General features: G+C 38.3%; 1 protein-coding gene across 1 annotated transcript in view; it reads left to right on the forward strand.

Moving 5' to 3' along the window:
* The first annotated feature begins 1,064 nt into the window (after positions 1 to 1,064).
* Positions 1,065 to 13,440, forward strand: part of ANKRD13C (ankyrin repeat domain 13C) — a 90,314-nt gene continuing 77,938 nt past the window's right edge. Inside the window, exon 1 of the mRNA XM_058717008.1 lies at positions 1,065 to 1,838. Within this exon, the coding sequence (XP_058572991.1) occupies positions 1,394 to 1,838 (445 nt within the window). The 5' untranslated portion in view covers positions 1,065 to 1,393. The remainder of the gene's footprint in view (positions 1,839 to 13,440) is intronic.

Raw genomic sequence — 13,440 nt, forward strand, 5'->3', positions numbered from 1 at the left:
TGAAGATAATTGGAACAATCTTCATCCCCCTCCCCCTCCCCCCCCCCCCCCCCCCCCCGCTAAAAAAAGAAAAGAAAGCAGGGTAGAAATAAATCGATTTGAATAGATTTGGAAGAAGATGGGAGGTGAAAACCTGAATGGCAGGGAAGGATAAAGAGACCCCAGTTCCCACAGTTATTTATTTATTTGCCGAGGAATGGAGGTGGCAATAAAGTTTAAGAAAGAAGAGATTTGAGAGAAGCAGCTGTCAGTGTAAACGGGACTTCGAAAAGATAAAACGAGTTAGGGAAGACTTAAAGGATGTTTTTGCTAACTACCCCACTTCAAGTTCCCCGCAACTTTAGTTATTTGGTCCAGACTTCAGATTTACGTTTCTTCAGAATTTGACGATGGGTCGAGTTTGGCCATGAACTAGTCCAAGGATATTCCATTTACACAATTATTATTTGCCATCCTTTAGCGTCCATTCCTTGCTTGAAACTCTGACACCTGTTTGTAACTCATTTATCTAACAAAAATCTGACTTCCCTTCACCCCATTTGCCGAATAGCCTGTTTTCCAAGGTCAGGCCCTAAACTGTTGTCTTTTCTGACACCCCAACGCGAAAATTTTTCTCTTATTTGTTTTATTTGTTTAGTTTAGTTTTTTGTTTTCAACCCAGCTCCCAATTGTTTATCGTTCTCCCCCTCCCCCCGCGTTGATCTCTTTGGAGCCAGGAGTGGCGTCTTAGAAATCTAGTAGCTCAGTGTACGATACAAAGTAGATGCTTAGTAAATGTTGATTGAGTATCTTGTGCAACATCTTACTGACATCACATCCTGTGTGCAGTGGCGTCAGTTTGCATTACTCTGCTGGAGACCCAGAGGTCTGAGGGTTTCAGTCATTGTTCACAAACTGCATCGACTATCTCAAACACAAGTTAAGGTTTTACACCGCCCATCAGAAGCGCCAATTGTCAGGTCCTAAACTAGGGGCGGAGCTCGGTTACTCTCCGGGACTAGACGGTGCGAGTGAGGGAGCGGCCAGCTCACTTATCGCGGTGTTTCCTCCCTCCTCCCAAGGGAGCTCTCGCGAGAGAAGTCAGGGTAAGATGGCCGTGCCCTGTTTTCCGGCGTGAGGTAGTGGCGGCGGCTGCGGCAGCGGGGACAGGGATCCTGGTGTCGTGGGCACCTGAGCTCTAGCTCCCCCCAGCGAGCGCGCGTCCCTTCGTGCCTAGGCGAGAGCCGGCTCTTCTCCCTCCAGGAGATGCGTTTGTCCCGGGCTCGGGGGCACCCTGAGAGTTCATGCTGCGCTGGAGGATCCTGGCCACCGCTCTAATCGCCTTGCGCCGCCGCAGCGCCAGCTCCGTCGCGGGCGGTGAGCCTCCCGGATCCCCTCTCTGCCCCTGGCGGCGATGACCGGGGAGAAGATCCGCTCACTGCGGAGAGACCACAAGCCCAGCAAAGAAGAGGGGGACCTGCTGGAACCCGGGGATGAGGAAGCGGCGGCTACCCTAGGCGGCACCTTTACGGGAGGCAGGCTTGGGACAGGCGGCGGCGGCAAGGGCGGCAAAGCCTGTCATAAGATCTTCAGTAACCATCACCGCCGGCTGCAGCTGAAGACAGCTCCGGCCTCCTCCAACCCCCCTGGCGTCCCGGCCCTGCCGCTGCACGGTTCCTCCGTGACTACCACCTCCCAGTCCCCGGCTCTTCTAGCGGGCACCAACCCCATTGCTGTCGTCGCAGATGGAGGCAGTTGTCCCGCACACTACCCGGTACACGAGTGCGTCTTCAAGGGGGATGTGAGGAGACTGTCCTCTCTCATCCGCACGCACAATATCGGGCAGAAAGATAATCACGGTGAGGAGTGCTCGTCCCTCTCCACCTCTCCTTTCCCGAACGTAGGGTGTGCCTTCCCAGGCCTCTGGAATCCTAGGCTCCTCTCCAACAGACCTTTCTTTCCTCTCCTTTGCTCGTCATCCGGGCCAAATGCCTGTAAATCATGACCGTTTCAGTAATAGCATGCCAGTGGTCAGGGGATTGATGCTTGTGGGTGCAAAGGAATGTTTCCTCCTTGCCCACTTCAAAGTTTCCTCTGAGAAGCTGTTTTGTCTATTTTTGAGACAGGCCTTCAATGTATTGATTTTTTACAAAGAAATTGAAAATTGCCCCATGTCCAACCTGGCCTTCCTATGTTTATGTAACTGTGTTTCTTTTCTTTCTCTCCCCTTCTCACCTGAGGATCTCGAATTTTGTACATATAAAATGGCCCACCTCCCTTTCATTATTCAGGTACAGATCCCAACTTGACTGCAACTGGTTGTGATTTCTACCTGCCCCCAGGTTGTCTGTTTCTTTTTCTCTGCTTTCAGGAAACTTAGTTTGATACAAAGTGTCTACACTTTGCATTTAAGATGGGATATAGAATGCTTTGGTTTCTAACAGCCAAAATGTAGAAAGTTGTTGGCATTTGATACCTAGAGTAAGTAAAGTGACTTAAGTAGCTAAAATTTTGGAGTAGAGTTTTGAGTGTTTTGCTTGTTTTACATAATTGCTAATAATGTTTCATCTTGATGACTGTGACTAAAAATAGTACTACAGTTTTTCATAGTAACTTCATCATAACCTATATGGCAAAATAGAGTATCATTTATTATTCAAGGACTGTATTTCTACTTTCTGTCGTAACTCATCAGCTGAACTTTTTGTTTTTTTAATTTGAAAAATGTGATGTAATTGAGTTGACTTCCAAGCAGCAATACATTTATTAATGAAAACACGTCAACACTGACATTTTCAACATTTAATAAGCCATTTTAAATTGAGTAGTTGACAAATACCATTTATAACTCTGCTTTTAACTGAACATGACTATTGTATACATTCATTTAAGACACACTCAACTCTGTTTAAAATAATATATAACACATTAATGAAATGCTTGCCTGAGGAATAAGCTCCCTTAATTCCAGTGGACTCTAGGCTTCGTATGTGAAATTAGGGCAAAAATTTAGATTAAAAAAATAAGATTTCTATTGGTTGTATAATTCTCTAACAATTGCACTTGTATCTGAATTTCCAGTATTGTTTTTTTAAAATAGTTGCCTTTTTTAAAATGTTTATTTTTGAGAGAGAGACAGAGTGCGGGGCGGGAGGCAGAGGCAGAGGCAGAGAGAGAGGGAGACACAGAACCCGAAGTAGGCTCCAGGCTCTGAGCTGTCATTACAGAGCCGGATTTGGGGCTTGAACTCATGAACTGCAACATCATGACCTGAGCCGAAGTCGGATGCATCACCAACTGAGCCACCCAGGTGCCCCTGAATTTCCAATATTGTAATAATATCACTGTCATTGATCATAATTCAAATCCTCAAAAAAGTACCTGAAAGCTGCACCCAGTTTTTCATTCCTACATTTATTCAATCATTTTACTGTTATTGCAACAAGCATAATATTGTTTGTTGATGGTAATGAAGTAATTAGAATCCTAAATCCCTTATACTCTTGTCCTTAGTCTACTGAACTTCTCTTTTTACATTGCTTTGATGTACCAAATGTTTGCATTGAACTTAGCTGCCCTTGTATTGTTGGTATTTCTGATGACTGTAACCAGTGGTTCACATATCTATAGAAAGTGTAATTTTTCCCCCTTCAATATATATTTTCATCTCTCACCATGAAGTCAACTAGGAAGAGTAGCTTATATTTAATGTGCTACTTCTTTAGTCCCTTTTCTTTCTTTAGCTGCATAATTTCCCCATTACATTACATGACTTTTATTCCTGGTATTTTACTAACCTGGATACTTATTTAGATTTTAAGGATATTTTTTCCTTCATATTGCAAAAGATAAACGCTTTTAAAATCACCAAACAAATGCAAGCTGTATATTATATTTGGATTGTTGTAACATGATAAGTGCATAGCAGATTCATACACTCATGCAGGTGCATAGCAGAGCCATGCAGTCATACCACATCATACCACATAGTTAGTTTTATATTCACCAGAGAGATACCTTCTACAACATGATGATGATGATGATGATGATGATGATGATGATCCTCATCATAGATACAATTTACTGAGTGTGTCAGCACTATGCTAAATGTTACCTATGTTATCACATTTAATTTGCACAATAACCTTGCAAAGCAGATTCTTTTATCCTTATTTTAAAGGTGAAAAAAGTGAAGCCTAGAGATACAAGGAAACTTTGCTAAAGTTGCATACTTGGTATAAATTGCAAAGCTGGGAACTGAACTAATAGCTAGGACTCCAAAGTCCATGGTCAGCCTCGGTAAATATTTCTGTTAGTCAGGACCCACTATACTGTACAGAAGTAAATTCTAGTAATGTGTAATGTGGAAATTTACAACAAAGTTCTTTAATATGTATTTTCTCATTTAGTCCTTATAGTAGCCTTATGGAGAGATTTTGCCATTGGACAAATTTCAGAGTTGCTATAGAGCCCAAACCGGTCACTCTTGTTTGTTCTGTTTCCTTTTTATGTAATGGCACAAATAAATGGGCTACCTCATCCACATGATAGCCCTTTAGATCTTTGACAAGAGCTGTCATGTTCTTATCTTTAAGTTAAACATTCCTAACTTCTGCATCCATTCTTCATTTGGCATGGATTATAAAGTGCTTAGATGGTCCCTGAAACATTAAATACTAGATATGTGTGTTAAATAAGTAAATGAAAATCTTAATCATTGTCTTTTGGTGAAACTCAGTTTGTTAATTCTTCCCTTTGAGGATGGTGCTAAGAACTAACCTTAGTGTTAGAGCTATAGTAGCCTCATAAGCAAAGACAAAAAGGAGAGCGTATTTGTTGCTTTAAGCAATGTATGTTTAGAGCTGAACAGTGTGCCAGTGTGTACTAAAAAGCACACATTAAGTAATGCAGTGCAAGAGTATGTTAATTTTTTAATATTGCTTTTTCTCAAATGATTGGCTGTCTCTCCATGCTGTCCCTTCTTACAGTTTTTTTTTTCAACCTAAAATAGGACTTTACGTTTATTAAATCATACTTTGTTCGTTTTGATCCTTTATTCTATCTAGCTGGAAAGCTTACTGTGCCCTAATCTGGTCATTTAGCTCACTGTTCATTAGCTCTTTCAGTTTCCAGTGATGTCTTATTTGATAAACTTTTTAAAATGTGTTTTTGTGTATTTTTGTGTATTTACAAATTACTGACTTGAATAGGAGCAAGGATTGAACTTTTTCTTTTGTGGTAAAATGTTCGTTGAGTATGAGTTGCTTTTTCTGAGTCATCAGTTATCTTGAGGAATACTGTCTTTGGATCCAAACAAATCTTTGGAAATATAAGTTAAATACAGTAATAGCTATAACATCGTGAGTATACTGTGTTCACGTATGCCAAATGATTGTGACTCATTGTATATTTAGTAAAGTTTTGGGAGGGTGGGAAAAAAGATACACTACATTAAATGTTCACAAATTTATTTTTATTAATTTTTTTTTAAGTTTATATATTTATTTTGAGAGAGAGAGAAAGTGCAAGTGGGAGACAGGCAGAGAGAGACGAATGAAAGAATCCCAAGCAGGCTCTGTGCTGTCAGTGCAGAGCCCAATGTGGCGCTTGATCTCACAAACCATGAGATCATGACCTGAGCCGAAATCAAGAGTTGGACACTTAACTGACTGAGCCATCCAGGCGCCCCTAATATACGCAAATTTATTAAACTTTATATCCTTAGTATATTTTTAGTTATAAACTATTTTTTCTTTAGTATGGAATAAAGTTTAAGTCTAAGCCTCTCTTCACATTGTAAAAAATTTTCTGAATTACTTTTTGACATTGGTAGTTAAAGCATCATGGTGAAATGCTATTTTTTAGTTGACGGTAATGATTTTTACTTCTTTAGCACTTTCAGAATTGAGAATGCTTATGAAGCATATAGAAGACTTTCTTGATTTTGACTGCACTTCTCATTTGTTAAACTTGTAATTTTGTTTTTTCCCTTGAGTTAAATATCCTCAGAGGTAAATTATTTTCCTTTGGACATTAATCAGAAGCTCTTAGGTACCAGAGTGATTGAAATCCTTGATATACGAATTGATTAAACCAGCTTTTCCTAGATGTGAAAAATTCCTGATATATTCTGAGAAATTTGGCAGTTTCTGCTGCCTGTAATTACATTGCCTGGCATGTGACAAGCCATCTTCTATATACAGTTAATTTTCATTTAAAAAAAAATTTTTTTTTTTCAACGTTTATTTATTTTTGAGACAGAGACAGAACATGAACGGGGGAGGGTCAGAGAGAGGGAGACACAGAATCTGAAACAGGCTCCAGGCTCCGAGCTGTCAGCAAGAGCCCGACGCGGGGCTCAAACTCATGGACCGCGAGATCGTGACCTGAGCCGAAGTCGGCTGCTCAACCGACTGAGCCACCCAGGCGCCCCTTAATTTTCATTTTTAATGAGTTGTAATGTAATCTTTGTGTAGCTATTACACACAGTGATTGGAGATTTCAAATGTAAGTTAAATCTCAACTGAGAGTATTGCTGCCAATGCTGGAAACTCAAGGGAATGGTAATGAAATGGTTAACATGTGTAACCTCTCTGCCCAGTGGCTGGCAGATTTCTTCAGACAGGGTTTTATTTATTTATATTTTTACTTCTTTTTTTTTTAATTTTATTTTTTATTTTTTAAAATTTACATCCAAATTAGCATATAGTGAAACAATGATTTCAGGAGTAGATTCCTTAATACCCCTTATCCATTTAGCCCATCCCCCCTCCCACAACCCCTCCAGTAACCCTCTGTTCTCCATATTGATGAGTCTCTTCTGTTTTGTCCCCCTCCCTGTTTTTATATTATTTTTCTTTCCCTTCCCTTATGTTCATCTGTTTTGTCTCTTAAAGTCCTCATATGAATAAAGTCATATGATTTTTGTCTTTCTCTGACTAATTCCACTTAGCATAATACCCTCCAGTTCCATCCACGTAGTTGCAAATGGCAACATTTCATTCTTTTTGATTGCCGAGTAATACTCCATTGTATATATATACCACTTCTTTATCTATTCATCCATCGATGGACATTTGGGTTCTTTCCATACTTTGGAAAGTAGTTGATAGCTGAAAGATTGTTTCTTTCCATACTTTGGAAAGTAGTTGATAGTTGAAAGATTGTTGATTAGTGCTGCTATAAACATGGAGGTGCATGTGTCCCTTTGAAACAGCCCACCTGTATCCCGTGGATAAATGCCTAGTAGTGCAATTGCTGGGTTGTAGGGTAGTTCTACTTTTAGCTTTTTGAGGAACCTTCATACTGTTTTCCAGAGTGGCTGCACCAGCTTGCATTCCCACCAACAATGCAAAAGAGATCCTCTTTCTCCGCATCCTCGCCAACATCTGTTGTTGCCTGAGTTGTTAATGTTAGCCATTCTGACAGGTGTGAGGTGGTATCTCACTGTGGTTTTGATTTGTATTTCCCTGATGATGAGTGACGTTGAGCATTTTTTCATGTGTCGGTTGGCCATCTGGATGTCTTCTTTGGAGAAGTGTCTATTCATCAGACAGGGATTTTAAAACATCAGAAAGATTAAAAACATATGTTTGGGAATTGAGGCAATAGGATAATTTGATGCCTGTATGGTGTGTTTGTTTTGGTTTATTCTATATAAATCTTTAAATTTCATTTTGATATTATTTTCTCTGCTTTGTTTTTGTCACTAAAATCTTTATGATGGGTGATGCAAGAAAATATTGCATTTTATGTCTGTTTGAGAAGAGGTGACTATAAAGCTACACTTGGCTTTCAAAAAAATTTTAGAATTAAGTGTTAGATGAACAGTTTTAGCCAAGAAGGTTAAAATGCTGGCACATCTTTAAAAGAACAGCAATAACTTTGTATTTTTCTCCTGTGTTTTGTGGTGTTTTCTGGACTTTGTTTTTGAAAGGCAGACCTCAGTGTCTCTTAGAAAAAAAAAGTGAAGTACTTTTTGGAGGCCCAAGATAATCCATTAAAGCATCATGTACCTTCACTTGGCATGAAGGTGGATTGGCAGTGAAATCTGTCATTTCACTGATCTGTCAGGGTTGATTCAGTTGATCTTCATGTCTATGTGAATATGACCTTCCTCTTACCTCTCTTCCCCCATATGCATCTCCCAACAGCATAGGACTGTCCTTGGGTTAAGTGGCTATGTTTGTTGATGGCATTGTTATAAGTATTAGAATGTGACTTGATACTTAGAATTGTTACGTGAGCTGCAGAGCTACCTCATAAGAGGGTAGAACGAGTCCTCTTCTCCCCTTTCCTGTACTGAACTATAATAGGAGCAGGAATCCCTGACCTTTCAGCTTTGGCAAAAAAAAAGGAAGCAGAAATGAGCAGTTATTTCATGTTGTGTCCTTTGCATCCTCAATAAGGCAGGAGAATTCTGGAGGAGTCCTTGAAGAATTGAATTCTAGGCAGTCTGTCCCAAGTTAATGTCATTCTTAAGTCATAGAAATCTAATGTGGAGTATAATATAATTGTCAGGATGCTTTGGATTCTAGAAAATGAACATAGTTCTTCAAAAATTGAGTGAGGGCTGGGTAGTCAAACAACATGTTCCTGTTCATATACTATTTATTTCATTGGGGGACAGATGGAACCTTAGTTTTATTAGAGCAAGACTGATATTGCTGAGGGTAGGAAAAAGAAAAAAGGTCTTCTTTCTGTTTGAAGATTATGAATGGTGTTTGTTATCAGGATATATTAGGTTTAACTGTATGGCTTGGTTGAATTTCATCTGTTCTTGAGCCTGCTACTCTTGTTGAAACCTCAAAGATGATCTGCAAAACTAGGAGGCCATCTCTATATTTGGAATTAGATCTTAGTTTGAGGCCACACTTCTCTACAAAGAGGTTTTTATGAAATTCTATTTGCTTGATTACTGAAATAAGATATAATAATATCTACCCCTTGGGTGGGGTATTGTAGTCTTGAATGGGAGACTGCATTTGAAACTGTTTTTAACTCTGAAGGCTCATTTAATAGTAATACCCATTGATACCAATATCTTACTCTCGGTTTTCATGTTAAGTGTCTTCCAGCAGAAGACATTCTTGTTCCTGAGGTTTAGATAGTACTTCAGTTGAGGTTTTTATCTGATACTTGAATTTATACTGTCAGTCTTCTAAAGGGTTAGGTTTATTTGACTCTCATAGAAGTCATCTTTGATCTACTGGTGTAGTGTGTTTTGATTCTTGGCTGTAAGTATTTATCAGGCATGTTAATGCATGTGCTCTCTTACTCAGTACTATACTGAATTCTGTAAAACCACCTATATGCTGTGTTGAATATCCTCTTTAGCACATATATCCTTTGATTGGCTTTCATAGAGAATCATGTGGAAACCTGCATTGTTCTGTGATTGAATGCTTTTTGGAAAGTTAAAAACAGATTTTAACACCATTCTTTTTTTTTTTTTTTTTAATTTTTAACGTTTATTCATTTATGAGAGACAGAGAGCACAAGCAGGGTAGGGGCAGAGAGAGAGGGAAACATAGAATTGAAGCAGGCTCCAGGCTCTGAGCTGTCAGCACAGAGCCCGACACAGGGCTCGAACTCACAAGCTGTGAGATCATGACCTGAGCTGAAGTTGGATGCCCAACCGACTGAGCCACCCAGGCGCTCCGATTTTAGCACCATTCTAATGATTCTTTATAATTATTTATTTTTTCTTCTCTTTGTTCATTCTTTCCTTCATTTAACAGATACATACTGAGCTCCTACTATGTGACAGTATTTTAGGTGCAGGGGTTGCAGCAGTACCTAAAGAAAATTAGGGAGCAGATATCTGGCAGAACAGTTTCAGATCGAGAATAACAAACATAAAAGCCCCATGTTCAAAGGGGTAGAAGGAAGGCCAACTGTGACTGGTACAGGGGAGAGTGGTAGGAGATAGGAGACTTGAGAGGTAGTAGAGGGGGTTAAGCCTGTGGAGCTTGTGTAGACCAAAAGGATTTTGGCTTTTACTCTGAGTAAATAGGAAGTGAGGATTTTGAGCAGAGAAGTAACACAATCTGATTTTAAAAGGCTCCATCTGCTGCTATATGAGGCAAAACTTGGATGGGCAAGGGTCAATTTAACATGCTATTGTAACTAGGGGTAGCTGTGGAAATAAGGAAAAAGTAGACCTGGTTTGGAGTCTAATACTATGTGTGTGTGAGTTTTAGTAGTATAGTACTGTTTATGAGAGAAAATACAGGAATTCCCCCTTTTTAATGCTTGCTTGGATGGGATTTGAAGGTGTCTAGAAGCTGGAGCTTCCTGTTTTCTCCCTAATTAGGGAGCGGGTGAAATCAAAACTATTTTTGTAATAATACCAAGTCATTGCTGCCTTTTTCACTGTGCTGACACTTTTGCTGATGTCACAAAAGCAGTGGTGGGTAAAGTTATCAGAACCTGAGTATGAATCAAAGACCAAACTTGCTGGTATTTACTGTGTAGTCACATAATGCGTATGCCACATATTCGAGTTAAAAAAAAAAAAAGCCGGTTTCACTTAATGTCTTTGTTGAAGCTGTAGAAATGATTAATCAAGTCTTAATCTTGAGTACATATCTTTTTGATATTCTTTGTGACATAATACAGATTTTTCATGATGCTCTTCTGCATACTGAAGAGAAAATAAGGGAAAACATTTGTATAGTTCTTTGAGTTGTAAGCCAAACCAGCAGCTTTTGTCATAGAACACCATTTTTACTTGAAAGAACAGCTTCCAGACAAACTATGGTTTTTCCAATTTAGATACTTGGCAGACACTTTTCTGGAAAGTGAATGAAGTTAGCCTGTGACTTCACAGAAGACAATTGGTAGTATTTATTGCCAATGAAGAAATTCAGACTTTGGATCAAAAATTACAATTTGGGAAACTTGTCTTTGTCACTTTAAGTTTGACAGTTTTCCAGGATCCAAAGACTTTTTTGGTTGGATTGATGGTATTTTGATTTTTTTTTTCTTTGTATAATGAAATATGTTGATATTTGGAAGATCTGCGTAACTCAATCAACTGGTATTTTTCAGATGATCAGAGCATGATGTTTCAAAATCATGTAAAAGATCCATTTAAAGTACAAGAGAAACCAATGGGTTTCAGTATAACTCAATGCAAAAAGTTTATTGATACAGTTTTAGATTTCACATTGCAGCTAACCTTTAAGACATGACTACTTACTGAGGTGTCTGGGTGGCTCAGTTGGTAAAGCATCTGACTTTGGCTTAGGTCGTGATCTCACAGTTTGTGAGTTTGAGGCCCGCATTGAGCTCTGTGCTGACAGCTCAGAGCCTGGAGCCTGTTTTGGATTCTGTGTCTCCCTATCTCTCTGTCCCTCCCCTGCTCTTGCTCTGTCTCTCTATCTCTCTCAAAAATAAGTAAATATTAAAAAAAAAAAAAAAAAAATGACCACTGAGTTTTGGTATAGTAGCAAAGAACACCTCCAATTATTTAAAAAGGCTATTAAAATACCCCTCCTTTTTTTCAACTGCGTAGCTTCTGAATGTAGGTTTTCTTCAAACCAAAGCAAAATTTACACATTATTGAATGCAGAAATAATTATAAAAATCTAGTGTCTTCTATTAAGCCAGACATTAAAGAAATTGATTTTAATTTTTAATTAAAGAGTTTAAAATAGCACCATTCCTGTCATTTATTTTTTGTTTTGTTTTGGAAAATGCAATTATTTTTCTCATAAAAAATTTTATTAGTTTGTAATAGAGTGATTGTAATTTTAAAATTAATAAAATTCTACATTTAATTTTAATTTCTAATATGGTAAATATCGATAGTTTTGTCCATATAAATAATCCACATAAAAGATCTTTTTTTTTTTTTTTTTTTTTTTTTTTTTTTTTTTTTTTTAAATTTTTTTTTAACGTTTATTTATTTTTGAGACAGAGAGAGACAGAGCATGAACGAGGGGAGGGTCAGAGAGAGAGGGAGACACAGAATCGGAAACAGGCTCCAGGCTCTGAGTGGTCAGCACAGAGCCTGACGCGGGGCTTGAACTCACAGACCGCGAGATCATGACCTGAGCCGAAGTCGGAGGCTTAACCGACTGAGCCACCCAGGTGCCCCTAAAAGATCTTTTTTTTAAAAAAAAGATCTTTAATAATTCTTTTTTTTAATAAGATTTCATTTTAAGTTATTTATTTTGAGAGAGAGTGAGCGAGCAAGGGAGGGGCCGAGAGAGGGAAAGAGAGAGAACCCCAAGCAAGATCCACACTGTCAGTGCAGAGCCCCATGCGGGGCTTAAACTCATGAACCATGACACCATCACCTGAACTGAAATCAAGAGTAGGATGCTTAACTGACTGAGCCACCCAGGTGCCCCAAGATCTTTAAGAGTATAAATGGGATCTTGAGAACAAAAAGTTTGAAAACTGTTGGTTTAGTAAAAAATTAGCATACAGATTTCAGAGTCATGACTCATACAATTTCTAGATATATAATTTTAGGAAATTAACTACTGTTAGCTTTATTCTTCTTACCTGCAAAATAGGAATAATATTTGTCTCACAGGGTATTGGGGTAAGATAAGGTTTATGAAGTATATATAGTACAGTACTGGGCACATACAATAGATGCCCTGTAAATCTAGCCTTTTGGTTGATAATTTGCATACTTTAGCACTGCTGTGGTCTTAATGTTACTGGAATATTTTTTATACATTTGACAGAACAGAATTCAGTTTATTAACCAAGTTAGAACCACAGCATCGGATTTCAGATTTAAAAACTACATTGTGGAAAATTGGCAGAAGGTTATTTTAAGTTTTTAGTATCTTTTATGTAACAAATTAGCTTAAGCAGCAGGTTGAGGTCTTAGAAAACTGAAAGGATAGTCGATGAAGCTTAACTAGGACATTTGAGCACTTAGTTTCATGGCATACTTGGCCAATAAAGCAAATCCAGTGTTGGCTAGAGAAGGAGTATGATGAAAAAATGATGATGATTTGCTTTTAAAATATTGAAGTCAAAGCATGATGTTTGGTATCTTTAATTAGAATATATTATTTCTGATTATGTACTTACCTATAAAATGAGAGGGATTGGATAGTTGAATGCAAAGTCATTTCTAGTTCATAAATCTTCTAAAAATGTGATTAATTTAAACTTGTTACAGTAATTTTAGTTTGTAAGCATCAGTAGGTACTGATGCTTTTGCCCTTTCACCTTTATTTTCCTTGAAAGCTTAAGAAAATAGAGTAATAATGTAGGTGCATAAAGGCCTGCTTTCTTTACCTAGGTGCTCTGTCTAGACTCTGGTAAGTTCTCCTTAATTTGTGTAGTTTTTTGAATAGTTATTACATTCACATGCTACAAAATTATAAAAAGATGTAAAAGATACATTGTAAAAATAGTTTGCCTCCCACTCATCTTTACCCACTCAGTTACCCTTCTTAACAGCAACTGGTGTTATCAGTGCCTTGTTTT

Source organism: Neofelis nebulosa, chromosome 2, assembly GCF_028018385.1.
Source record: "Neofelis nebulosa isolate mNeoNeb1 chromosome 2, mNeoNeb1.pri, whole genome shotgun sequence".
Classification (NCBI taxonomy): domain Eukaryota; kingdom Metazoa; phylum Chordata; class Mammalia; order Carnivora; family Felidae; genus Neofelis; species Neofelis nebulosa.